The following is a 24416-nucleotide window of genomic DNA, read 5'->3' as shown; positions in this document are numbered from 1 at the left end:
TTATCAGGAGAGACCAGTCACTGGAGAAGGATCATGCATGGTAAAGTAGAGGGTCAGCAAATAAGAGGAAGCTCCTCAATGAGATGGATTGACACAGTGGCTGCGACAATGGGCTCAAATATAGCAACGATTGTGAGGGTTGTACGGGATCAGGTGGTGTTTCGTTCCATTGTACATGAGTCGCTATGGGTCAGAGCTGATTCGATGGCACCTAACAACAAGGAGCCCTGGCAGCACAGCAGTTGGGCACTCAGCTGCTAACCAAAAGTTTGGCAGCTTGAACCCACAGCTGCTCTGTGGGGGAAAGATGTGGCAATCGGCTTCTGTGAAGATTACAGCCCTGGAAACACTATGGGGCAGTTCTACTCTGTACTACAGGGTCGCTATGAGTCAGAATGGACTTAACTGCAATGGGATAGCATTTACAGACCATGTTTTACAGATACCGAGATTCTTTCACACAGGTTATCATTTGATAATGGACTCCAATTCTAGGTTTCTTTCCATTGCATCACCCCTCCATCGACACACACCACTTCAGCTTTCTGGACTGGGAACCAGAAATATGGTGATGCCACTAAACTAAAATTAGACCTACTACCATCGAGTCAATTCCAACTCATGGCAACCCCACGTGTTATAGAGTAGAGCTGCTCCATAGTGTTTTCTTGGCTGCAATCTTAATGGAAGCAGATCACTAGGACGTCATTCTGCAGTACCTCTGGGTGGGTTCAAACCACCAACTTTCAGGCTAGTAGTTGAGCACAAACTCTTTGTGCCACCTAGGGACGTTGGTGATGTTATTAGAATAGGGCTATTTGAAAAAGGGGTTTTACCTGGGAGAGAAGATAACCTTGATATGGGGCTTGGAAGCTTAGATGATGGAGTACACCCACTCTGTTATAATTTGCATTTTCATTATTATTAAAATTCTTGTCTGGGTCCTGGTTTTCTTTAGATCTAGCCTAATTTCTTTCAGACACTGGAACTCAAGACCCCTGACAATCCACAGTCACTGAGCAGAGCTCTACCTACCAAGAAGTCCATACTGATGAATGTTTTGTGTTTTTTTTTTTGTTGTTGTTTTTTTGTCGATCAGTATCCTTTATTCAGAGTCCCTGGGTGGCAAGTGGTTAACTCACTCAACTGCTAGCCAAAAGGTGAGAGGTCCACCCAGGTGTGCCTCAGAAGAAAGGCCTGGAGATCTACTTTAGAAAAACCAGCCATTAGAAACTCTGTGGAGCACAGTTCTACTCTGAAACACATGGGGTCTCCATGAGTTGGAGTCAGCTTGACAGCAACTGGCTTCCTGGTTATTCTTTATCAGTCCTGTAAAATTTATCAGACTCTCCTGTCCTCTTGACATTCTGTAGAAACAATGTTTGAGGGCATTTTGGTGTTTTGCCTCAAATTATAAAAATACGGTTTTACCCTTCCCAGGGAACTGCATGAGTGAATTCATGGGACTCATCAAAGGTCACTATGAGGCAAAGCAAGGTGGGTTCCAGCCAGGAGGAGGCAGCCTGCACAGCACAATGACCCCCCATGGGCCCGATGCCGACTGCTTTGAGAAGGCCAGCAAGGCCAAGCTGGCACCTGAAAGGATTGCTGATGGCACCATGGTAAGCAAGTTAAATGCCAAGCTCTGGGTGGCCTCTGGGCTCCTTATCCTTGTGAGAGGAGTGGCTATTTTTTTTTTATTTCTCCAAAGTCACAGAGGAGGAATCAGGAGAGATGTATGTCTGGGTATGTATGCTTACGTGTGTGTGCATACATTCCTGTGATTATACCATACTGCTGGTGTGGTATGATAGAAAGAGTTTTGAACTTAGAGTCAGATCTGGGTTCAAATCCTAGCTATTAGTTCCTGTGTGTCCTTGACAAGTTGCTTAACTTCTCTGTGCTTTGTTTCCCCCATCTGAAGAACGGGTATTCTATTCATCCCAGCAAATGGCTGTGAGTTAAGAACCTTATAGAGTGTCCAATGCTGTGCAAATATAAGGAGATATTATTAATATTATATGAACGGTCTTCCCTTATCTGTTGGCAGCGTTGTACCTAAGTTCTGTCTCAGAGTCTTCTGCTTTTTGAAGTAATCCTCTAGGACCACACAGTAGCAGGGGAGGCAGGATGTCACCTTCAGTTGCTTTCTCAAGCCAAGGAGGGTCAGAAAGCCTTTGCCTCACTAGAGTCAGGGCTTGTGAACAGCAATTCTCAGCTGGTTTCTCATTTTCCTTTGCTTTGCTTTGACGTGGGGTGGAACTGATGGGATTTAAAACCTGTTCTGTATTCTTCCTGTGTCAGGCTGTAAACACTGAGGCTGAACACAATCACATCTTGCTGCGGATTTTATTTTATTTTATCTCTGCATTCTTGGAGGTAGAGTTATGGACCACAAGGAGTAATTTTATGCTAAATCATATGCAAATTTGCTTTTACATTTTTAAATAAATGTCTTCAATGCTACTTGACTTTAAAAGCTATAGCGAAGACCTGTGTGACTTCATGCCCAGCTTGCAAACGACCTTAGCAATGAGCATTATCTGCCCATCTGTCCAAGGTAGGCTGCTTTCATTGCCACCCCCAAGGTCAGAGTTGGTGGAGCTGCTCTGGAGAGGAACGGTGCACAGAGAGCCCATCTGCTTGACCTCAGCGCTACCTTCCCTGGCAATGACCTCTGCGGAATTTCTGTAGAACCCCTATGTCTCTGTGAGATGCCATTTGACCATGTTGGTTAAGTTTCTGCCTCCAGAAGGTTCCTGGAGGTGCACAGGCTATCCAGAGGAGCCACTCAATAGCCTTCAGTGTCCCAAAGTGGCTGTGGATAGTAAATGTTACCAGAGAGTAGTGTTCTGTGGCAGCGAGGTACAAGACAGGGCTGTTTCTACGAGGAGCAACACTTTGGGTAACGCCTCGAGCCTGGAATGCTAGTGAGCAAGAGCTCTCTTAAGCAGGGAGAAGGGGATGGAGGGACGGGAGGCCCTGGCTAACTAGGGAGAATGAACTACTTGCTGGGGGAGGGCCCAACATTTTACCCTGACCTAACTTCAGGTCTCCCTCACCATTTCCCATTACATAATTTAGACTTAGGCCCATCTATATTCCTTATCCTTATTCCAGTTTGGAGCAGTTAACTTGATACAATGCTGTCTCCCCTGGTCCGTTGAGATGGAGCTTTTCTTACTCCAGACAGACAGTGAGGCTCCTAAGAAGCAATCAGCAAAGAGACAATAATAATAATGGCCACAATAATGACCCTTACAGCTGAATAGTGCTTTAGAATTTGCATAGGGCTTCCATTATTTTTTTCCATATGATCTCATCTGATCCTGACATTAAGCTTTTCACAGGAAGTCAGGCGGGGATAATCATCTCCATTGTCTTAGGCAAAAAGAAATGAATGTATACTAGACACCAATCATTAATGTGGGCACCTGGGGTTGTGACACGAGAGAAGTTTATTAACTTCCCTCTGCCCATCTCTATTTTTAAAATTTCCAACAATATGAATATATAAGAACTGTAGGGTTTTGTTTTCTGTTTTGTTTTCTTTTAAAGCCAGAGTAGATAGAAAAATCAGCACTGGGTGAGGCTAGAATGCCTAAGATGCACAGTTGTTGTTGTTAGGTGCCGTCGAGTCGGCTCTGACTCATAGCGACCCTATGCACAACAGAACGAAGCACTACCCGGTCCTGAGCCATCCTTACAATCGTTGTTATGCTTGAGACCATTGTTGCAGCCACTGTGTCAATCCGCCTCATTGTGGGTCTTCCTCTTTTCCACTGACCCTGTACTTTGTCAAGCACAATGTCCTTCTCCAGAGACTGATATCTCCTGACAACATGGCCAAAGTATCTAAGATGCAGTCTCGCCATCCTTGCTTCTAAGGAGCATTCTGGTTTTACTTCTTCCAGTACAGGTTTATTTGTTCTTCTGGCAGTCCATGGTATATTCAATATTCTTTGCCAACACCACAATTTAAAGGCATCAGTTCTTCTTCAGTCTTCCTTATTCATTTTCTAGCTTTCACATGCATATGATGCGATTGAAAATACCATGGCTTGGGCCAGGAGCACCTTAGTCTTCAAGGTGACATCTTTGCTCTTCAACACTTGAAAGAGGTCCTTTGCAGCAGATTTACCCAAAGCAATGCAACTTTTGATTTCTTGACTGCTGCTTCCATGGCTGTTGATTGTGGATCCAAGTAAAATGAAATCCTTGACAACTTCAATCTTTTCTCCATTTATCATGATGTTGCTCATTGGTCCAGTTGTGAGGATTTTTGTTCTCTTTATGTTGAGGTGCAATCTATACTGAAGGCTGTGGTCTTTGATCTTCATTAGTAAGTGCTTCAAGTCCTCTTCACTTTCAGCAAGCAAAGTTGTGTCATCTGCATAACACAGGTTGTTGATGAGTCTTCCTCCAAACCTGATGCCCCGTTCTTCTTCACATAGTCCAGCCTCTCGGGTTATTTGCTCAGCATACAGATTGAATAGGTATGGTGAAAGAATACAACCCTGATGCACGCCTTTCCTGACTTTAAACCAATCAGTATACCCTTGTTCTGTCTGAACAACTGCCTCTTGATCTATGTAAAGGCTCCTCATGAGCACAATTACCTTCTGCTGCAGACAACAACCTTCTGGAGTGGAACAGCCCCCACCCAGACCCATCTGGGATAGGACTTCTGAAAGTGCCACAGGCATTCCCGCCTCCTCCTCCTCACTCTCCTTCATCCTTCAGGTTTTCCCAGCCCATGTCTAGGAGAAGGTCAGAGCCTGAAAAGTCAGGCTCACACCACAGCTCTGCCCCTTCTTTTTTTTAAAAATTATTTTATCGCGGTAAAATAGATACAATAAAACTTGTCCTTTTAGCCATTTTTAAATGAGCAACTCAATGGCGTTAATTACATTCACCACACTGTGCAACCGTCACCACCATCTATTTCCAAAACTTTTTCATCTCCTCAGACAGAAACTCTTTCCCACTAAGCCACAGCTCCTTCTCCCCTCCCCACAGTCCCTGGTAACTGCTAATCTACTCTTTGTCTCTATGAACTTGCCTATTCTAGCTGTTTCACGTATGTAGGATCGTGCTATATTTGTCCTTTTGTGTCTCGCTTATTTCACCCATCGTCATGTTTTCAAGGTTCATCCATGGTGTGGCATGTCCTAGAATTTCATTCCTTTTTATGGCTGAATAATATTTCATTGTATGGACTTGCCACATTTTGTTTATTCATTCATCTGTAGATGGACACTTGGGTTGTTTCTACCTTTTATCCTTTTCTTGCTACCTTCACTTTAAACCCACTGCCCTCTTATAGGACAGAGTAGAACTGCCCCATGGAGTTTCTAAGGCTGTAAATCTTTACAGAAGCAGACTGCCAGACCTTTCTCCCAAAGAGCAGCTCCTGGGTTTGACCCGCCAACCTTTTGGTTAACAGCCCAGAGCTTAACCACTGCGCCACCAGGGTTCATCTTCACCTTAGACAAGTCATTTCACAGCTCTGAGCCTTGGTTTCCTCCTCTGCCAAAGGGGGGTATGACTTCCCTCACCAGAACACAGCCACAGTAAGTGATGGCCGCTGTAAAGGTGATACGGTAGGCTCTCTGTATCCACGTCCACAGATTCAGGCAAGCGTGGATGGAAAATATTTGGAAAAAAGAAAGAGCTCAAGTGCCTGGGGGCAATGGAGAGGTAGCACAAGGCAAGACATGGTTCGCCTGAGGACCAGAATGTGGCTGTGAAGGAAGGAGCTCCCAGGGGGACGGAGGCAGCCACATCCCTACACAATGTGGACAAATGAGGACACTAGGAATGGGGTCGCGAACTTACCCTGCGGGGCTTCTTGGCCTGACCGTGGATCTGGCCGAGCTTGTTGGTGGCAGAGGCCTCGGTCCGGAAGGAGAGAACAAAGTTATCAGGCCCAGCACCTACCTAGCACTCTTTGCACCTTGTGTGTGCAGCGCCCGAAGTCATCCAGGACCTCCTACCTGAGGGCCCCTGGCTCAGAGGGCGGCCGCGGTGGGAGGCCCGGATGCCGCTGTCCTTCAAAGTGCCTGCTTTGAGCCAGCGCCTCACGACCGCCCTAACCTGGCCAACCTTCCTATTCCAACTTGAAAGCTAAACACTGTTCATACTGAGGGGCGCCTGTATTCCCAGGACTCTCCCACCTCTGCTCTTGGATCTAGCAAATTTTGCTTCATGATGTTATGAGGATAATGTGAGGCTAAAGTGCCCAATTCCATTTGACGAAATGAAACGAGGTTGTGAGAAGTTAAGGGTCTTGCACAAGTTCTCACCTTGTAAGTGGTTGGACCAGAGAGAGAACCCAGGGCTTGAGCCTGCTCACCTCACCATGCTGGCACACACAATTTATTACTCAAAGATTTTGCCTGCCCGCTTTTCTCTTGACATCTAATCAAATGTGTTTTATGACCCATCTCACCTGTTCTTTTCTAACCCATCTTCATTTCGTACAGGCATTTATGTTTGAGTCTTCCTTAAGTATGGCTGTCACCAAGTGGGGGCTCAAGACCTCCAACTGTTTGGATGAGAACTACTACAAATGCTGGGAGCCTCTCAAGAGCCACTTCACCCCCAATTCCAGGAACCCAACAGGACCGAATTGAGACTGGAACATTGTTAGCATAGTTGAGAATGGATTTACGTGTTTTCCTTTAGAATCTTGTGCCCTCTAGCAGTATTGGAGGAGAGGGCTGGCTAAAGTGAGAACTCACTTTTTCTCAGTCAAGTAACGAGAACATTTATAAAAAACATGTTTGGAAAGTTCTATGGCTGTCCGCTTAATTACTCAATAAATACTTGCTCGTTTTCTGTGGTTTTTCTTGTTGTGTGCTGCCATCAAGTCAGCCCCCAACTCATGGTGACCTCATGTCCAACAGAACGAAACACTGCCTGGTCCTAGACCATCTCCACAATCAGTTGCTGATCAGGCCAGTTGGAGCACTGTGACCCATAGGGCTTTCACTGCCGATTTTTGGAAGTATATCAGCAGGCCTGTCTTCCCAATCCATCTTAGTCTGGAAGCTCCGCTGAAACCTGGTCAGCATCATAGTAACATGCAAGCCTCCACTGACAGATGGGTGGTGGCGGCATGTGAGGTTCTACTCTGTAACACATGGGGTCGCCATGAATCGGAGTTGACTCTCTACAGCAACGCGTTAGACCTTCCTTACAATGATCCACATCCTTCCCAGGGAACGGGGCTGCCCAAGACCTTGGGTGTGCGTGGATTAGGCTCTCCTGGAGTGAAAAGGCAGGCAAATCAGAACAGAAAACATGACAGGAAGCCATATTTACTGCTACTTTAGTTCTGTAGTTTTAGCACATTTCCCTCACTTTGTTACCGTAGTAAGAATTTGGATGTGGCTTTCTTTCAACAATATGTAGGGAGAGTCAGCTATGTGTCAGAGCCTTAGAGATTAGGGTTGCCAGATCAAATACAAGATACCCAAATAAATTCTGAATTTCAAACAAGCTGCAAATAATTTTTATTATTAAGTATGTCCTATGTCAAAAGGTCAGCAGTACAAATCCACCAGCCGTTCCTTGGAAACCCTGTGGGGGCAGCTCTACTCTGTCCTGTAGGGTTGCTATGAGTCAGAATTGACTCAACGACAGTGGTTTTGTGTGTGTGTGTGTGTGTGTGTGTGTGTGCAATATTTAGGCAGTTATACTAAAAATTATTTGCAGTTTATCTGATATTCAAATTTAACTGGGCAGCCTGTATTTTTATTTGCTAAACCTGGCAACTATACTAAAGATACAGTGGTCAAGGTGATAGACTGGTTCTTGTCCTTACAGAGGTTACATTCTAGAGAGGGAAAGAGACAATCTAAACAAAACTGTGAAACATGCTAAGAAGAAAACACAGGAACTGAGGTGGGGACAAAAGTAGGAGAGGCTGAGGGAGGTCTTTCTTTCCAGAGGGAGAGCTTCAATGTAAAAGTGACATTTCTTGTTGCTGTGTGCCGTCACCTGGACTCGGACTCCTAGCAGCCCCATGTGGCAGCGTAGAACTGCCCCATGGGATTTCCTAGGCTGAAGTCTTTACAGGAGCAGACTATCAGGTCTTTTCTCCCGCACAGCTGCTGGTGGGTTTGAACCACTGATGTTTCGGTTAGCAGCTGAGCACTTAACTGTTGTGCCACCAGTGGTCCTGTGACATTCAGCCAGACCTAAAGAGTCCTGAAGGAGTTTGCACCCCTCTAGTTCTCCAAAACAGTTAATAACTGCCCACACGTGTCCTATCAACAATCATGCTGACTGGCTGCTTCCAAAGGTCAGCACCAGCAACTTTTTACCCGAGGCTGAAACCAGAACCACTCTAGAAATGCTGAGGAATTAATGGCCCTGGAAGCAGCCCTCAACCAATGATGAATGGAAATTAGTGGATTAATACTCCAGCTCTCGCCCCACGTCTCTGAGGTTTGTGTTCCACCCTGCTTCCCTGCAATCCTCAGTGACATAATGTACCCAGAGTTAGCTTCGTGCCCTTCCCCTCTCTCCCGTGGTGCTTCTTGGGCTCTTTCCTTAAACCCAAACTAAGACGACCACTGAAGTACCGTACTCATAAACCCCAGCCTTTCCTTTATGGGCTCAGTGTCACCCTAATTTTACTCCACCCCTGAGTAGCGCGATGGTTAACACACTTGGTTAAAAAAACCTGAAAAATGGGACGTTCGAGCCCACCCAAGGGCTCCTGAAAAGAAAGACCTGAAATCTACTCCTGAAAAATCAGCCACTGAAAATACTCTGGAGCACAGTTCAACTCTGACACACGTGGGGATGCCGTGAATTGGCTTCCATTCTACGGCAGCTTTTTTTTTTTTAAATCTTACACATGCACCCAGGTGCCACCCATTTCGGTCCACTCTAGTATCAGTCTGGTGGCAGAGCCTTCCTCGGGTGAATGCAACGTTCTGGGTTTGCATCTTTTCCAAATTATTCCATCACCTTTAACATACATTTAATGCATTCTGGTAACCGCTAACTACTTGTGGTTTCTATATAACGCTTATTTCATGTAAGCGATATCATGCAGTGTTAGTCCTTTTGTGTCTGCCTTACTTTACTCAACCATGCTGTGGTGCGCACCAGGACTCCCCCCCCGCTTTATAGCTGAGTAATATTCTGTTATACTTATAGGCCACATTTTGTTTATCAATTCGTCAGCTAATGGATATTTCTATTGCTTTCAGTTTTTGGCACTTTTTTGAATACTGCTGCAAGGAACATTGGTGTACAAGTGCCTGTTTGCATCACTGCTTAACAGTGCATATTAATAGCTCAATTAAAGTGAAAGTTCAGACGATTAAAGTAGCTTTGATACAAGTGGCACAGTGGTTAAGTGCTATGGCTGCTAATCAAAAGGTCGGCGGTTCAAATCCACCAGGTGCTCCTTGGAAACTCTATGGGGCAGTTCTACTCTGTCCTATAGGGTCGCTATGAGTCGGAATTGACTCGACAGCAGTAGGTTTGTTTTTTTTTTTTTAGGTTGGTACAAGCAGTTCACATAAGACTGTCTACAGAGTTTTTCCTGGAGGAATTCTGCCTAATTACATGGCTTCTTGTGACTCTAACTAACCTATGGTAGGTTTTTGAAATCAAAAATTATATCAGAATCTTCAACAAACCCACTGTAGCACTATTAACAGTGATACCTTGTAAAAACCAAGCATATGCAATTCTATACAGTCCCTGGAAGAGAAATGGAGCAGTTTTGCTTATTCATGAGAATTTACAGCCTTCATTTTGGATCCTATGAATAAAACTAAAATCTGAAAGACAGGTATGCTACCACTTCTCTTAATAAAAGGATGTAGTATCAATTAAGAGTGCATTTAACTGCAAGTGACTAAAAATCTAACACTGGCTTAAACAACGAAGGCTTTATCTCATAAAAGAAGTCTGAGGTTGGCAGTTCAGGTCAGGGACAATAGTAACACGAATTTATCCAGGACCCAGGTTCTTTCTGATTTTCTGCTCTGTCATTCTTGGCATATTGTTTTATCACTTTCATTCCACTTCTAGGCCTCACATCCATGTTCTAGGTCAAAGACAGGGAGAAGGCAAAAAGAAAAAACCAAACGCATTCTCCTTGGGAAATGTTATCTCCTATTTCAGGAAACAAAGCCCTCCCCAGCAGACAGCACTTTATGTCTCATGTGTGGAATTGGGTCACATGTCCACTCTTTTTTTTTTTTTTTTCCCTTTGGGCAAGTCAAGGTGGGCCGTAGGTGTGCTGAGAACTAGAGACACCACCTGGGAAAAACTTAGGTGTGAAGAGGAAGCCGGGAAGTTGGTGCACTGGGGAGGAACCCACACTAAGAAGCGGTGTGTTTTAAAGCTAAAAGTTTACAATATGACATGCCAGGTCCTCCACCGGTGGGTTCCAGACCACCTCTCCAATTCACCTTGCACCATTCCTACCCTTGAAATCTACCAGTCATCTGCAATCTCTGATTTATTTCCTGGGGCTGGGCCATGGTTATCCTTCCTGAGATAAAGAGATCTCCACTAGCCTTCTGAACAAACCGTGATTCTACTGGAGGGAAAGGAAGGGGGAGTGGCTATTTGCTGGAAAAAGCTAGTACCCTGTGTGGATAATTCATGATACTTCGGCAAGAATGATATGGGTTTAAATCTAATATCTCCACTCTCACAGTCCCCAGAAGAGACCACTCTGCTAATACTTGTCTTATACAGAGAATGCTTCGAACATCTGCCTGACTTCTCCCCTCGACCTGCCTCTGTTAAAATGGTTTTGCAAGTCTTCTCTTTGTATGAGTTAAGAAAGTTGTCTGACAATTGTCTTCAGCAACTGACAAGATCACTTCTAATCACAAGCAGGTGGCATGGGCAGTCAGAGCAGTACTTTGTAATTAAAACCTAGAGTCCTAACCCTTGAATTAACAGAGTTTCTTGAAGAATTGGACAAATCATGTCTTCTGTCCAAAACTTACCTATAGAATTAGGCTGTGAGACTAGCTGATCTTTAAAGATCCTTCCAGCTATCTGTCTGTGAATATGCTGGAAAATCTAAAACACAAGTGGGAGTCCCTGCTCTCTAAGGTACCATCTTTTATACCCTTTAGCCTGGATCAGGTGTCCTTTCTGGGTACCTGACTCCACACAGCATCAGTTCTTATCCCTTTCAAAGAGTAGTTAAAGACATGACCTCTGGAATTTGTCTGCTCAGATTTAAGTCCTACCTGAGTCCTTATTAACTCTACATACTTGGGCAAATGATTTAACCTCTCGAAATCTCATCTGGGAGCCCTGGTGTGCAGTGGTTAAATGCCCTTGGCTGCTAACTGGAAAGTTGGCAGTTGAAACTCACCTTCTGTTCCGTGGGAGAAAAGACCTGGCAATCCGCTCCTGTAAAAATTACGACCTTGGGAACCTATGGGGCAGTTTTACTCTGTCCTATAGTTTTAATCCATCCTATGAGTTGAAATTGACTCAACAGCACACAATAACGACAAACCTCATCTGTGTAATGGGCATGTCAGAATCTACCTAGAAGAGTTGTTGGGGGTGTATAAATCCCTTAGTTCAGCTTACCGCCTGGGACGCTGTAAATGTTCAATAAGTGTTGGCTGCTATAGTCGTCTTTCTCTCCTATAAGTTCCTCCAAGAAGGACTGTATCTCCTTCATATTAATATCCTGGTAAATAACAGGGGCTCAATAAGTGATCAATGGCAAGGAGACTTGTGGGCCAATGTCCCACAAGAATTCAATGGCACACGGATTCCTCTGCTCTCGTAACTCCAGGAAACAAATCATCCCCAGTATCTGCAGACCAACAGCTGCCCATACTCTATGCAGCCTGCACTAGCATCTCCTCCCAAATGCCCTGAAAAACCAAAGCTCTTCCGGGCCACCCTTTCTGCAGAGCATGATTTTGGAGGGGAAACTGCCTTTCCAGCTTCTAACAGATGACTTCACCATCTCCATCTACTCTCCACCCAGGTGGTACTACTCCTCCTTGTGATTATGGGGAAAAGTGAACTTGAACTCTGATTAGAAGTGCCAGGTTTGTTCCAAAAATCTCAGCTGTTCCTCCAACCATCCATCCCCTGGGACACTTGAAGGTCAGATGCCAGTCACTGAGCTTTCTCTCATGCCTGGCAGTACATGTAGCGACCACAAAATTTTTCAGCCCCTGGGGTTTATTGGGAAGCTGCTGGGCCGCTGACAGTGCACGCTAGCACAAGACGGGCCTTTGTGACTGTTTGAAACTGAAGAAACGGGTGTGTGCTGCAAATTACTGTTTTCACAGGGTGTTGTATGAGGTGCCTGAAGTTTTGGGAGGAAGAATAGAAATTTTGAAATTTTTTATTTGTTACGCATATGTACCAATAGACCCCGGTGGGGACTCTGGGGTAAAATTAGTGGTACTTCATATGTACCACTAAATACTTAGGATAGGCTTGTGGGAGGGAGCAAGAAAAATATCCACATTACCTACCAAAAATTCAGACATAATGATTCAGCATGCCTCCATTCATGAAAACACATGGGATCAACAAAAAACTCAAAGCAGAAAATAACTGGGTCACGAAAGGGTTAAATCTTGAAGCTTGACAATGGGATCAATGCATGCTGTACTTCCTTGGTGACTCAAGATGAAGGGTCTCCAGGTAGCTCGGTGTTTCTCCAGGCCACAGTGAGTACCAGCAGAATGAGCCGCGTCTATCTCAGTCAGATAAATGGCAGTAAACAAGGCATCCAGAGGGACAACTACTGGAAATATTACAGTTATAGTTATAGGTACAAATGGGTCCTCAAGGAAACACAATCATAAAAATAGAAACACAATAAAATTCTATTTGTTCACTCACAGGTAGAAGATGGCAGTGGAAGCTTTGAAAATCCAAACTCTTTGAATATATTTATACAATTACATTCTTAGTCATTTTAAAATACTTTCCATGTTTTGTAACTGTGCAGATTTCATAGAGACACCTTTTTGCACAGATCTCTAAACTCTTCAAATAGCCCAGTAATGATCATAAAGAATGTAGAGACAGATAATATTTTATATCTTCCCCAAAGTTATGAGAATACTGTGTCAGGTGTCACCAGGAAAGAGAAAACATAAAAAAGGAAAGTAAGTCAGGGACTGAACCCAAGGGGATTGCAATCAGAGCCAGAATGTAATTTTTCTCTCTCTAGGCAGGATCCATAACAAAGGACAAAAAGACATAGCACTTAAAGCAGCCTGTTAGGAAGCAATACAGCTCCAGAGAAAGGGCAAGGATGTCATGCAAGGATAAGGGATTGTTAAGAAGATTGGCTCCTCATGCATGTGCATAAAGAGGAACTAATAATATATTTAAACTTTCATAAAGCTTTCGACAAGTTCACATCCAAATGAGTCATCCCGGGATTGGCAGAGGCTGCTTTGTTCTGTATGGAAGGCTGTCTCAAAAATTGAAATCATTTCTAGTCTGAAGTTCTGCCACAAGCCTGGTCTCCCTGCAGCCTCTTTCGTCCCCTGTGGTCATCCTCCACCCAGGAACCAGAGTGACCTTCCAAGAACACAAATCCAATCAGGTTACTCCTGCTTAATACCTTCATTGGCTCCCCATTGCCATCAGCATGAAGCCTAAGCTCCTCAACTGTGGCTAAGGCCCTTATAACCTGGTCCCTGGTCCCCTTTATTCAACCCCATCTATTCCATTCTCCTTGCCATCTATGATCTTGTTATGTTGGACTATTTGTATCACCTTGTTGCACACTTGCCATTTTTTGGATGCTCAGGATTTGGACCCCTTTGGGGATTCCTTACTTGTCTCTATTGATCTGAACATGCTGCATGTTTGCTTTTCTAGCCTTCCTTGCAACTAGAACTCAGGCACATAACCTAGGCTCAGCCAATTCTATGCACACAGGCTCAGAAGCAAGTGATAGGAAGATAGGGAGACCTTGAGGAACTCTTTCTGGCAATGGTGTTACCGCAAATTGCAGGTTCAAGCCGCCTGCCGCAAAGCCAACACTGAGACAGGAGGAGGTAAAAAGTAAGAGGGCTTTATTGAATACCAGTACTCAAGAGACAGAGGAGGTTAAATTCCTCCCAAATTCTGTCCACCCTAAAGGGTTGATGGGAGGGTTTTATATGGGGAAGATTAGGGTTACCTAATGTTTTGAGCACGTAGTCCACAGATGGTCTTATACATCACAAAACAACTACAAAAACTCTTTATTAAACTAAACATGTCAGGCATCTGGACTCTAATCAGTATATTTATGACAGGCTGAAAAACTCTCATAAGAATCTCTCAGCTAGTGGAGCTGTTTTACCAAGTCCACTGTGGCTGAGATAGGGAACAAGAAAGAAAGCCTTCCTGTCGGTTTGCAGGCTTAAGGCCATTTCTCAAAAGAACAAAGAAGAAAAGAGACCAAGGCCACAGGAGCTGAGATAGCTCCACACTGCTTTGGAAGAAACCGGTGCAGCTGGTGAAAAAAAAATGTTTAGAGATTACTTAGAGCATCATTATGGCGTTAGTCATGTCAAGCTCTCAATCACCTATTTCGAATAGGGGAAAACATGGTGTAAGATATTAGGGTGCTGTGTTTAAGAGTGGAAAAGCCTGCTCAGCTATATTTTGAACAGAGCCTGCACCATTTTCCAAGGACTAGAGATTAATCACAACTTATACAGCTATACTAAAACAAATGAGAACATATATTCTAATATTAAAACACTGAAGAAAATGCATTTTCGCTACTTCAGTGGTGGCAAAAAGCCTGAGTACTTAGGCCAAGAGGAAGCGTGGGCTCCCGTGCCCAGTGCCCAGGACTAGTGGCATCAGCCGGACAGATGGCAGCATTTAGTGCTCAGAGGAGGCGCAATGGTGTCCTCACCAGACCACTTTTCGAGTGCAGTTTTGGGCACTGTTCCTGGATGCAAGGTCTCCCAGCCACTCTACGAGCTGTCCAGAGTTGTCTTCTGTGCCTGACTGATAAAAATCTTTTGAAACTGTTCACTCTTAAGAATACCTTTGTTGTTCTTGTGACTTCCAAGTTGATCCTGATCGGAAATTGTAACCTGTTACTGCCCTAATAAACTCTGCAATTGTGAATATGGTCTGTGAGTTCTGTGTGGCCACTGCAACAAATTATCAAACCCCGCAGAGAAGTACAGTGTCGTGGCTGGACAGGTGGTGTCAGGACAGGTAAAAAAGTTGGAAGGTAGAGGTATGTGTGACCTCTACCTCACAGGAATCAGTTTTGGGCTCAGCTTGATGCTGATTCTCTGTCCCCCCGCCAACCTTGTGAATTTAGACAGGTCCTGATGCTACTACTACCGGTTTATACTAAGGTACCAGTTTGAGGACAACACTCTGAAAGATTGCGATGCAGCGTTGACCGTGTGGTATATGCAGTGAACCAATGATCATATTTACAGTGCTAGGCACCAGTACCTAGAATTCACTAGTCTGAGAACCAAGAGAAGGAGGTAGGACTAGCCCCTTTCGCCATTCCAGGGACTTCCTTGTGGTATGTGCTCTCCTTCTCTACAAACTTAGGCTCTGCTGGACTAGAAGCCAGCCCTGATTTCCACAGTTGGGGGTGGGGAAAGCACTTTCACTAGGAAACACAGTACATTCCAATTTACCTTGAACCTATGTCTACCTTCTGGTCATTTTGGGCTTCTGGTCCCTGGGAAACAGCAGACAAAACAAACAAAAAAGTTCCCACATTGGCAGCAGTAATCAACCTTGATTATGAGGAGTTATGGTCGCACAGTGACTGCACAGTGGAGGCAAGGGGTATGCCCGGAACCCAGGGGATTCGCTGGAGCATCTTGGTGCTTCCATGTCTGGTGAAACTGTCAAGAGGCAATTGCTGCAACAAAGGCCTAACGATGCCAGAGTTAACTCAAGTTCTGGCCTTTGTAAGTGAAGGCATGATGGCTCCATCAGTCAGGCAATCTAGACCTGCTAAAGTGATAGTCCGAGGGAGGGATATCTAGAAAGCATAATGAAGGGGGATGATGAGTACCAATTATGGCATCAGGACCAGTTGCAACAGTGTGGACTAAAGCTTGTTCCACTAACCCTCCTACACTGAGTATTCTGTGGAGATTGTGGCTGGCCACCGCCTTGCAGGTCACGTAGGAGACTGACTTAATGCGTGCACAAGCGGGTCCAAGCAGTGCAGAGGTGGATGAGGAATTGAGAATCCCTCTCGTGCCCTGCCTGACAGCCTCTTGGCCCACCTTCTTTACTGCAACTGTTACTGTAACCGGGCAGCACTTCAGCTCAGCTGCACAGCACAACGCTTGCTATCTGTCCTAAGCTTTTTTCCCCACTCCATATGGGATGCCTACAAGACCCCAGTCAGCCACTCTGAGGCATGCCCGTACCTGAAGGTGCAAGGGAATTGCATGGGACAATTTTTGACCAACGGTGAGAAGCAGCAGATGGAGGGAAAATTCTTTTTATAGGGCTCCTCAGAAAGTACCTGGTGGAACTGAGCCCATTACTCTCAGAGGCAACCAGGCCAATAGCACGTACTTGGTTGGCTTTCCCTCCTGCCCTGGATCACTCTTCCCATCACCCAGTTATTCTTTCAGACCACTTTCTAACATAAACTACCAGCACACAAGCCTTTCTCTCAGGCTGTGCTTTTGGAGGGAACCCAAGCTACAAGGATCCAGTGAGAGAATAGCTGTGAACATGCTTTCAAAGTTAAAACCAAAATACAACTGTCCTCAGCCTCACAGAGCAGGCTGCTCCTCTACAGCACTTGACTTCATTCTGGAGCAGATTGTCACTCAACTGCTTCAAGACTGCACTACACACAGGAGGTAGCTTTAATTAATTGAGCAATCCTCATTATTTCATTTGAATCTTCACTGCCCTATATAGTTGTAAGCATCACCATCTCTATGCTGTAGATGAGCCAACAGAGGCCTGCTATTCCAACTGCTGAACTCCAGAGCTAGGGTTCTAGCCCGCATCTGACCTCCAGTACCAGGAGGAATCGACTCCACAGCGACTGGTACTGCACTCTGCACCACATGGCTGTCACTGCTCTCCAGCATTCGCCACCAGGGCTGGCCCGAGAAGGACTGCCATATTATACAGTGCCAGGGCTGGCCCAAGAAGGACTGCCATATTATACAGTGCCAGGGCTGGGCCTAGAGAAGGACTGCCATATTATACAGTGCCAGGGCTAGGGCCCAAGAAGGACTGCCATATTATACAGTGCCAGGGCTGGCCCGAGGACTGCCATATTATACAGTGCCAGGGCTGGCCAGATAAGGACTGCCATATTATACAGTGCCAGGGCTGGCCCAGAGAAGGACTGCCATATTATACAGTGCCAGGGCTGGCCAGAGAAGGACTGCCATATTATACAGTGCCAGGGCTGGCCAGAGAAGGACTGCCATATTATACAGTGCCAGGGCTGGCCCGAGAAGGACTGCCATATTATACAGTGCCAGGGCTGGCCCGAGAAGGACTGCCATATTATACAGTGCCAGGGCTGGCCAGAGAAGGTCTGCCATATTATACAGTGCCAGGGCTGGCCCAGAGAAGGACTGCCATATTATACAGTGCCAGGGCTGGCCCGAGAAGGACTGCCATATTATACAGTGCCAGGGCTGGCCCAAGAAGGACTGCCATATTATACAGTGCCAGGGCTGGCCAGAGAAGGACTGCCATATTATACAGTGCCAGGCTAGGAAGATGCACGTAAATAGCAATTGCTGAGTGAACAACTGTCAGCATGTGTACTCCTTAAGTCTGTCTTACCGACTGCTGTATTCTCTGCACACAGCACAGTACCTGGCACACTGTAAGCGCTCATTTCTTGAATAATTGATTGAATAAATGAACATGAATTTGTTTCTTCATTAAACTGTGAACTCTTAGAAAGCAAGGATTCTACAATATCCAGAAAGTATTTGTTGAATCAAGGTGATATTAAGAAAGACAACCTATTTAGTGATTAATAGAAGATTTATTTAAGCAAGAATACACAGTCGTCATTGCCAAACTCAATATGAGATGCTAAATTTTCGATCCAATTTTCCTTCCTGGATAAGTTTTTCTTTCCTATCCTGTATAAAAAAAAAAAAAAAAAGAGTACGTTTTAAAAATCAGTGCATTCTGGCACAACCCACAGTATAACTCTGAAAAACAGAAAAATTCTAAACTTAATGCCAATCCTCCATCTTCTAAACCTGGGGAGTGTAAGTGAAGAGGCAGTGGTTTGGAGAAATACAGGGACAATAAGAAAGCTCTCTTATTCAAAAACATCTTTCCTACATTTTAGCAATTAGGAATACACTACCCCACTAAAAAACATACATTAAAAGCAAAATGAAAACACCTGGGAAAGTGTGGTCTACAATTCTATCACTAAAACCAAACCCAGTGCTGTTGAGTCGATTCCGACTCATAACGACCCTACAGGACAGGGTAGAACGGCCCCATAGAGTTTCCAAGGAGCACCTACCGGATTCGAACTGCCGATCCTTTGGATAGCAGCCGTAGCACTTAACCACCACGCCACCAGGGTTTCTGCGATTCTATTAAGTAGGTGCTTTATCAAATAATCAAAATGCATGAGCTCTAGCAGGAGAGTGAATTGGCTGGTTTAAGGCAGAGCTAGATGAGTAGGCTCCAGCCTGGATGGCCACACAAGGCCTGGGGGCTAGAAGTGGAGCAGTCTAGAGTCAAAGCTAAGTTTGGCTTACTCTGCAATCACATAGCCCGGCCTCTCATGGCCTGGTTCTCAGGACAGGCGGCTTGTGCATCTCTGTTGTTAGGCTATTAAAAGTTTTAACATTTATTCACAAAACGTGACCATCCCACACACAGAGAACACACTAAATGATTTATGTATTCCCATAATAACCTGACCCAATAAATATCATCTTTTTATAAACAAATGAATTAAAAAAATTAAGTGCAAAAGCTTGCAAAGGTAATATCTAAGGTGAGTGGGAATACAACAATTTAACTTCTGCACACCTCCTAATGAGAAAAAAGAAATTAACTTCTGAAAAGTTGATTTCTGTGCTCCCTTGCTTGATACAATTTCTTCAGATCATCTAAAACACACCGGAAAAATTCTTCAGTGAGCTAAGTTCAGGTCTTAGAAATTTAAATTGATCATTTCATTATTCTGAACTGTAGAGAAGCCAATTAAACTTAATTTGAAAAATCCAGTGGCTATCATGATTAAAAAAAAAAAAATTCCTATGAACTGAAACAATAAAGCAAGAAAACCAAACACATAACTGAGCAGTCTTTTCACTCTTGCCCAATAGCGATAAAGGTCAAAGGAGTGAGAAGTGGAAGGAGGAACACAGGGCCCAAGATGGGAGAGGCACTGGTGGCAACCATAAAAGAGAAAGCGCGGCCGCTGTGGAGGGAACCGATCCCACGCATACTAACAGTAGGTCCTAATACTTACCCTGTCAGCTTTCACAACACAGAACAAGAAGAACAGAGGCGCAATACCAGTGATGACTCCTAAGAGTGAGGTCTTGGGAGTGGGCCTGAAATTGGGATAGATATTTCTTGATCTCGCATAGGCCCAACGAGCCAAGGCAGGATCTTCCTAAAATGAATGACAACAAGAGCTTCTAAGAACTTAAGAAGTGCCATACTGAGAAAGACTTTCATAAGGACATTTGTGGAAGAGCACAGGAGATATGCCTTTTACTTTATACAAGAGTTAAGGGATTCCTGAATATTCTTAAATTGCTTCAGGGAAGGTCTTTCATTTCCAGTATTTGTTGAATAATTCTCGGATGACCCTTTTCAAATCCTTCTGAATTTTAAAGACTCTTATATCACCCGCCAACTTTCTATATATTTAAGATTTAAGAGTCCTCATCTTTTTACACTGTCCGAGAAGCCACTTTCTATCCTTGATCATTTTTATCTACTCTTTTCGGGTTTTTAGCTCACCGTCTTTTTTGAAGTGTGACCATCAGAACCACACAGGATTCCCCATGAAGACAAACTGGCTTCATACGCTGTGTTACACTTTGGATTTTGTTTCCAGAACCTTTCCTAGTAATCCCCCACACTGGTCTTTCCAGGCTACAACTAAGTTGCAGGAGGGTGTTCTGTGCTATTTCTTAGTACTATGTCTACATTCCAAATAGAAACAGTAAAGACGGCGAAGATACACAGCGCACAGGTTCAAGGGAAGGTTTGAGCACAATACCTGAGGGGACAAATACAACCCTTTTTATGTCTATCCCTTCTCTACGTATTTGAATGACTGATAGAATTTTCAAAAATCTGTCAGTCACTTCTCTACACTTCAGTATCTGCCAGTTGTCTTCTAGAAACAGACATTTCATTTCATAGAAATGCCAATAGCCCCATGACCATAGTTCATTGAGCCTAGTAATTTTGTTGAGAGGTTCCAAGAGACACACTATGGGAGACAGTTTTCTCGGACACCACTCCATGTCCAGTGAACTACTAGTAGCATTTGACATGCTGAACACTCCTCCTTGAAACCTTTTCTTCACTTGGCTTCCAGGGCATGAACCTGCTTGATTTCCTCCTGTTTTAGTCTCTTTTGCTCTTTTCCTGTTTATCTCCCCAATCTCTTAAATTGGAGGGCCTCAGCTCCAGGATCTCGGGTTGCTGGTTATTTCTCCCCATACTCACTCCCTTGATGATCTTTTTCAGTCAGATGGCTTTAAATACCCATCTATAGGCTGATGGCTCCCAAAATTGTTATCTCCAGACCTAGATCTCCCCCCTAAACTCCAGACTTAATATCCAATAAACTGCTCAACATTTACACTTTGTCTAACAATTACCTCAAATATAACAAACATACTTTTTATCCAAATTAATTTTCTAATATTCTACTCCACCCCCATCACTGCTCCTCTCACATTCTTTCCCATTTCAGTAAAAGGCTACTTCATCTTCCCAATTCCTTGGGGCAAAAACCTCAGGGTCTTCCCTGACCTCTCTCTCTCACATGCCACATCCAATCTGCCAGCAAATCTGCGTGCTCTACTTTCAATATGCAGAATCTAACTACCTCTCACTGCCCCCATTACCACCGTGGTAGCAACCATCATCTCTTAGCTGGATTACTGTACAGGGTCCTAACTAGCCTCCCTGTTCCCTCCTTGCTCCCCCACTGTCTATTCTCAACTAAGCAGCAGAGAGATCTTGTTAAAATCCAGATGACAGGAGTCCCTCAGTGGTGCAAATGGTTCACGTGCTTAGCTGCAAACCTAAGGTTGGCGATTCGAGTCCACCCAGAGGTGCCTTGAAAGAGAGGCCTGGAGAGCTACTTCTGAAAAATCTGCCACTGAAAACCTTATGCATGCAGCTCTACTCTGACACACGAGGTTGCTGTGACTTGAAACAGACTCAACCGCAACTGGTTATTGGCCACAATGCACTACTCAGTAAAAGTCCTTACAAGGCGCAGTGTGATCCAGCCCCAGGCAGCTCTCTGACCTCATCTCTTCTCACTCTGCCCTTACTTCTCTCCACTTTAGCCACAGTGGTGTCTTCAGCATTTTTTAATTCACCAGGAATATCCCTGACTAAGGACCCTTGCACTTACTCTCACAGCTGCATGGCTCGCTCTCTCACTCTGAGTCTTTCAGGTCTTTATTCAAAAATCACCTCCCAAGAGCGGCCTTCCCTGGTCACCCTATCTAAAATTGCAGCTGTTTCCTCTTCCCAGCACACGCGCACGTGCGCGCGCGCACACACACATGCTCCTAATCCCCTTCACTGATTTATTTTTCTTCTTGTCACTTAATACTCTTTAATATGCTAAATAATTTAGTTTTCAAACTTGTTCATTACTTGTCTCCCCCACCGGAAAGCTCTATGAGGACAGGGATTTTTGCCTGTTTTGTTCTCCATTGTCACTTCAGCATCTAAAATAAGACCTGGCACATAACAGGCCCTCAGCAATTGACTGAAACAAGGAAACCCTGGTGGTATAGTGGTTAAGTGCTATGGCTGCTAACCAAAAGGTCAGCAGTTCGAATCTACCAGGCACTCCCTGGCAACTCTATGGGGCAGTTCTACTCTGTCTTCTAAGGTTGCTATAAGTTGGAATTGACTTGACGACAATGGGCTTGGGCTTCAATCAATTATTCTTAAAGATCGGGCAAGGGAATTCACATTTATTGGTTAATAAATAATTAAGTGCCAAGCACTCATTTCCTTATCACGACAAATAATGAGGCAGGTATTATTAACTCTATTTTACACATGAGAAAATGCCCTTGGTAAATAAAAGATCTGAGGTTTGAACCTTAGGGCTGTCTAACTCCGAGCCTTTACTCTTTTTCGCTATTATCTAAGACAATCATACAACTATGTATATAGTACACGTCTCTCTCACACCTTCTTTTCAAATAAACAAGGTTCTGGCTGAGGACAGTAGAGCCAACTAGTTAAAGTAGAAGCTTTGGGGTACACAGAGCAGGACTTAGATTTTGCTCTTTCACTTGCTAACTGGGTATCTCTTCATGAGCTACTTGTCCTTTCCATGCAGTCTTCTCATCTGTAAAATGGGGATGATAATAGAGCTAAACTCTGAATAGTTGTGACATCTGAATAAAATAATGCTCAGGAAAGGTTCAGCATAGTGCCTAGCACACTGTAGCTTTCCTTATATCCTCTAAACCTCCAAAAAATCCTATGCATCTGTTGGGAAGTTCTTTTTAACATTATATTTGACAACTATTTAAACAACTCTGTACATAAAATCCTGGTGGCGCAGTGGTTAAGGGCTATGGCTGCTAACCCAAAGGTCAGGTCAGCAGTTTGAATCCACTTGAATCCACCCGCCGCTCCTTGAAAATGCTATAGGGCAGTTCCACTGTTCTCCTACAGGGTCGCTATGAGTCAGAATCGGCTCCAGGGCAACGGATTTTTGGTCCATAAAATTATCTAAAAGCACATGCGTTAAATAATAACAGCCATCAGTTTACTAAATACCTATTATGTGCCACGCCCATTACACAGACTTTGTCATTTAACTTCACCAGGGTCCTATGAATATTACACTACCATTCCCACCCAAAGATGAGGTTTCAGAGAGATCAGGTAAATTGCCTAAATTGCCTAGGGTCATATAGTTTGCCAGTACGTAGTGCCCTGGGGTGGGATTCCAAAACCCAAAGCTTCAACAAGCTGCAGGGTCTTTAAAATATAGAGGTTGAAGAATCACCATATTCCCAGCAGGAGAAAGTACCTTCGCTAGAAACTGAACTGAAAGGTGGAAACCAGTTTCTAAAGTTACATACATACAAAATTTTTCAGAACTCATTACAAAGCGGGCACTGTGCTTGGCCCTTCACGTGCTTTATCTTATTTAATCCTCATGACAGACCCATAAGGTCAGAATTTTTTCATATGGGGAAACTGAGGCTTAGTGGAGCTATATTACTTTCTCAAGATCACCCAGGAGGGAAGGGATCCAGCCAGGACCCAATCCCAGCCAGGTCTGACCCCAGAAGCCACCCTCCTGACCAAGCTCTCTGCCCAAGGTCAAAGGGCTAGTGAGTCGGCCTACTGTCTGGGCCTGGGAGAGGCCGACCCCCTTCCTGGGGCCCTTGGCTGCCCAGGACCACCTAGGCTGCCCACCCACGGGCCCCCCGGACTCCGGCGCCTCGATCCCCGCCCGGCCTGCCCCCCACTCACGATGATTCCTCGGCGGTTGGGGTCATTGTACTGAAGCAGGTATTCCCGTTTAAGCCGGGCTCTTAGAGCCAGCCGCTCAATTTGAGCCCGCCGGGTCTCCGGAGATATGTCGTATTCGCCTGGCTCAAGGGTTGCCGGTTGGGTGGCCAGGGGCGACGGCTTGTACTTGGGAGACGACATCTTGACGACGCGGCGCGCAACCGCGCCTGCGCAGCTCTGAGTCCCGCCCCGTTTCGTCTGACCCCCAGCGCGAAGAAGTGCGCCTGCGCAGCTCTGAGTCCCGCCCCGTTTAGTCTTTCAGCGCGAAGAAGTGCGCCCGCGCAGCTCTGAGTCCCGCCCCGTTTAGTGTGACATTCAGCGCGAAGAAGTGCGCCTGCGCAGCTGAGTCCCGCCCCGTTTAGTCTGACCTTCAGCGCGAAGAAGTGCGCCTGCGCAGCTCTGACTCCCGCCCCGTTTAGTCTGACCTTCAGCGCGAAGAAGTGTGCCCGCGCAGCTCTGAGTCCCACCCCGTTTGGTCTGACCTCCTGCGCGAAGAAGTGCGCCTGCGCACTAGCCCGAGGACGGCGATGGCGTTCAGGGGGGAGGGCGTCTTCTTACTCTTCCCGAAGATTCCTCGCCGTCTGGCCTGTATTAGTGATTTACGCACTCCCAACGTTCCTTTTCTTCTCCGCCCTGACTTACCTATAGTCTGTCGCTGATTCTTCCTAGGAGCT

The 24416-nt window shown here is 45.0% G+C and overlaps 2 protein-coding genes across 2 annotated transcripts in view; one reads left to right on the top strand and one right to left on the bottom strand.

Annotated features, from left to right (window-relative positions):
* HGD (homogentisate 1,2-dioxygenase) overlaps positions 1 to 7054 on the top strand; it is a 58416-nt gene extending 51362 nt beyond the window's left edge. The window contains exons 12-13 of the mRNA XM_003412835.4: positions 1441 to 1622; positions 6486 to 7054. Of these exons, the coding sequence (XP_003412883.2) occupies positions 1441 to 1622; positions 6486 to 6635 (332 nt within the window). The 3' untranslated portion in view covers positions 6636 to 7054. The remainder of the gene's footprint in view (positions 1 to 1440; positions 1623 to 6485) is intronic.
* A 10930-nt stretch (positions 7055 to 17984) lies between these two features.
* NDUFB4 (NADH:ubiquinone oxidoreductase subunit B4) lies at positions 17985 to 23925 on the bottom strand. Its single transcript, XM_003412976.3, has 3 exons — positions 23704 to 23925; positions 19466 to 19612; positions 17985 to 18104 (listed from the first exon to the last, which is right to left on the bottom strand). Exons 1-3 carry the CDS (start codon positions 23881 to 23883, stop codon positions 18042 to 18044), a joined length of 390 nt encoding a protein of 129 aa, XP_003413024.1. The 5' UTR covers positions 23884 to 23925; the 3' UTR covers positions 17985 to 18041.
* Positions 23926 to 24416: the final 491 nt, after the last annotated feature.

This window comes from Loxodonta africana, chromosome 1 (assembly GCF_030014295.1).
Source record: "Loxodonta africana isolate mLoxAfr1 chromosome 1, mLoxAfr1.hap2, whole genome shotgun sequence".
Lineage (NCBI taxonomy): Eukaryota > Metazoa > Chordata > Mammalia > Proboscidea > Elephantidae > Loxodonta > Loxodonta africana.
The sequence above is the reverse complement of the archived record's forward strand: the minus strand, read 5'-3'. Positions and strand labels throughout refer to the sequence as shown.

Coding starts and splice junctions, on each gene's coding strand:
- NDUFB4 (XM_003412976.3), bottom strand. CDS start 23,883: ATGTCGTCTCCCAAGTACAAGCCGTCGCCCCTGGCCACCCAACCGGCA. Junction 19,613..23,703: donor CCAACCGCCGAGGAATCATC/GTGAGTGGGGGG, acceptor CATTCATTTTAG/GAAGATCCTGCCTTGGCTCG. Junction 18,105..19,465: donor GTGTTGTGAAAGCTGACAGG/GTAAGTATTAGG, acceptor TTTTTTATACAG/GATAGGAAAGAAAAACTTAT.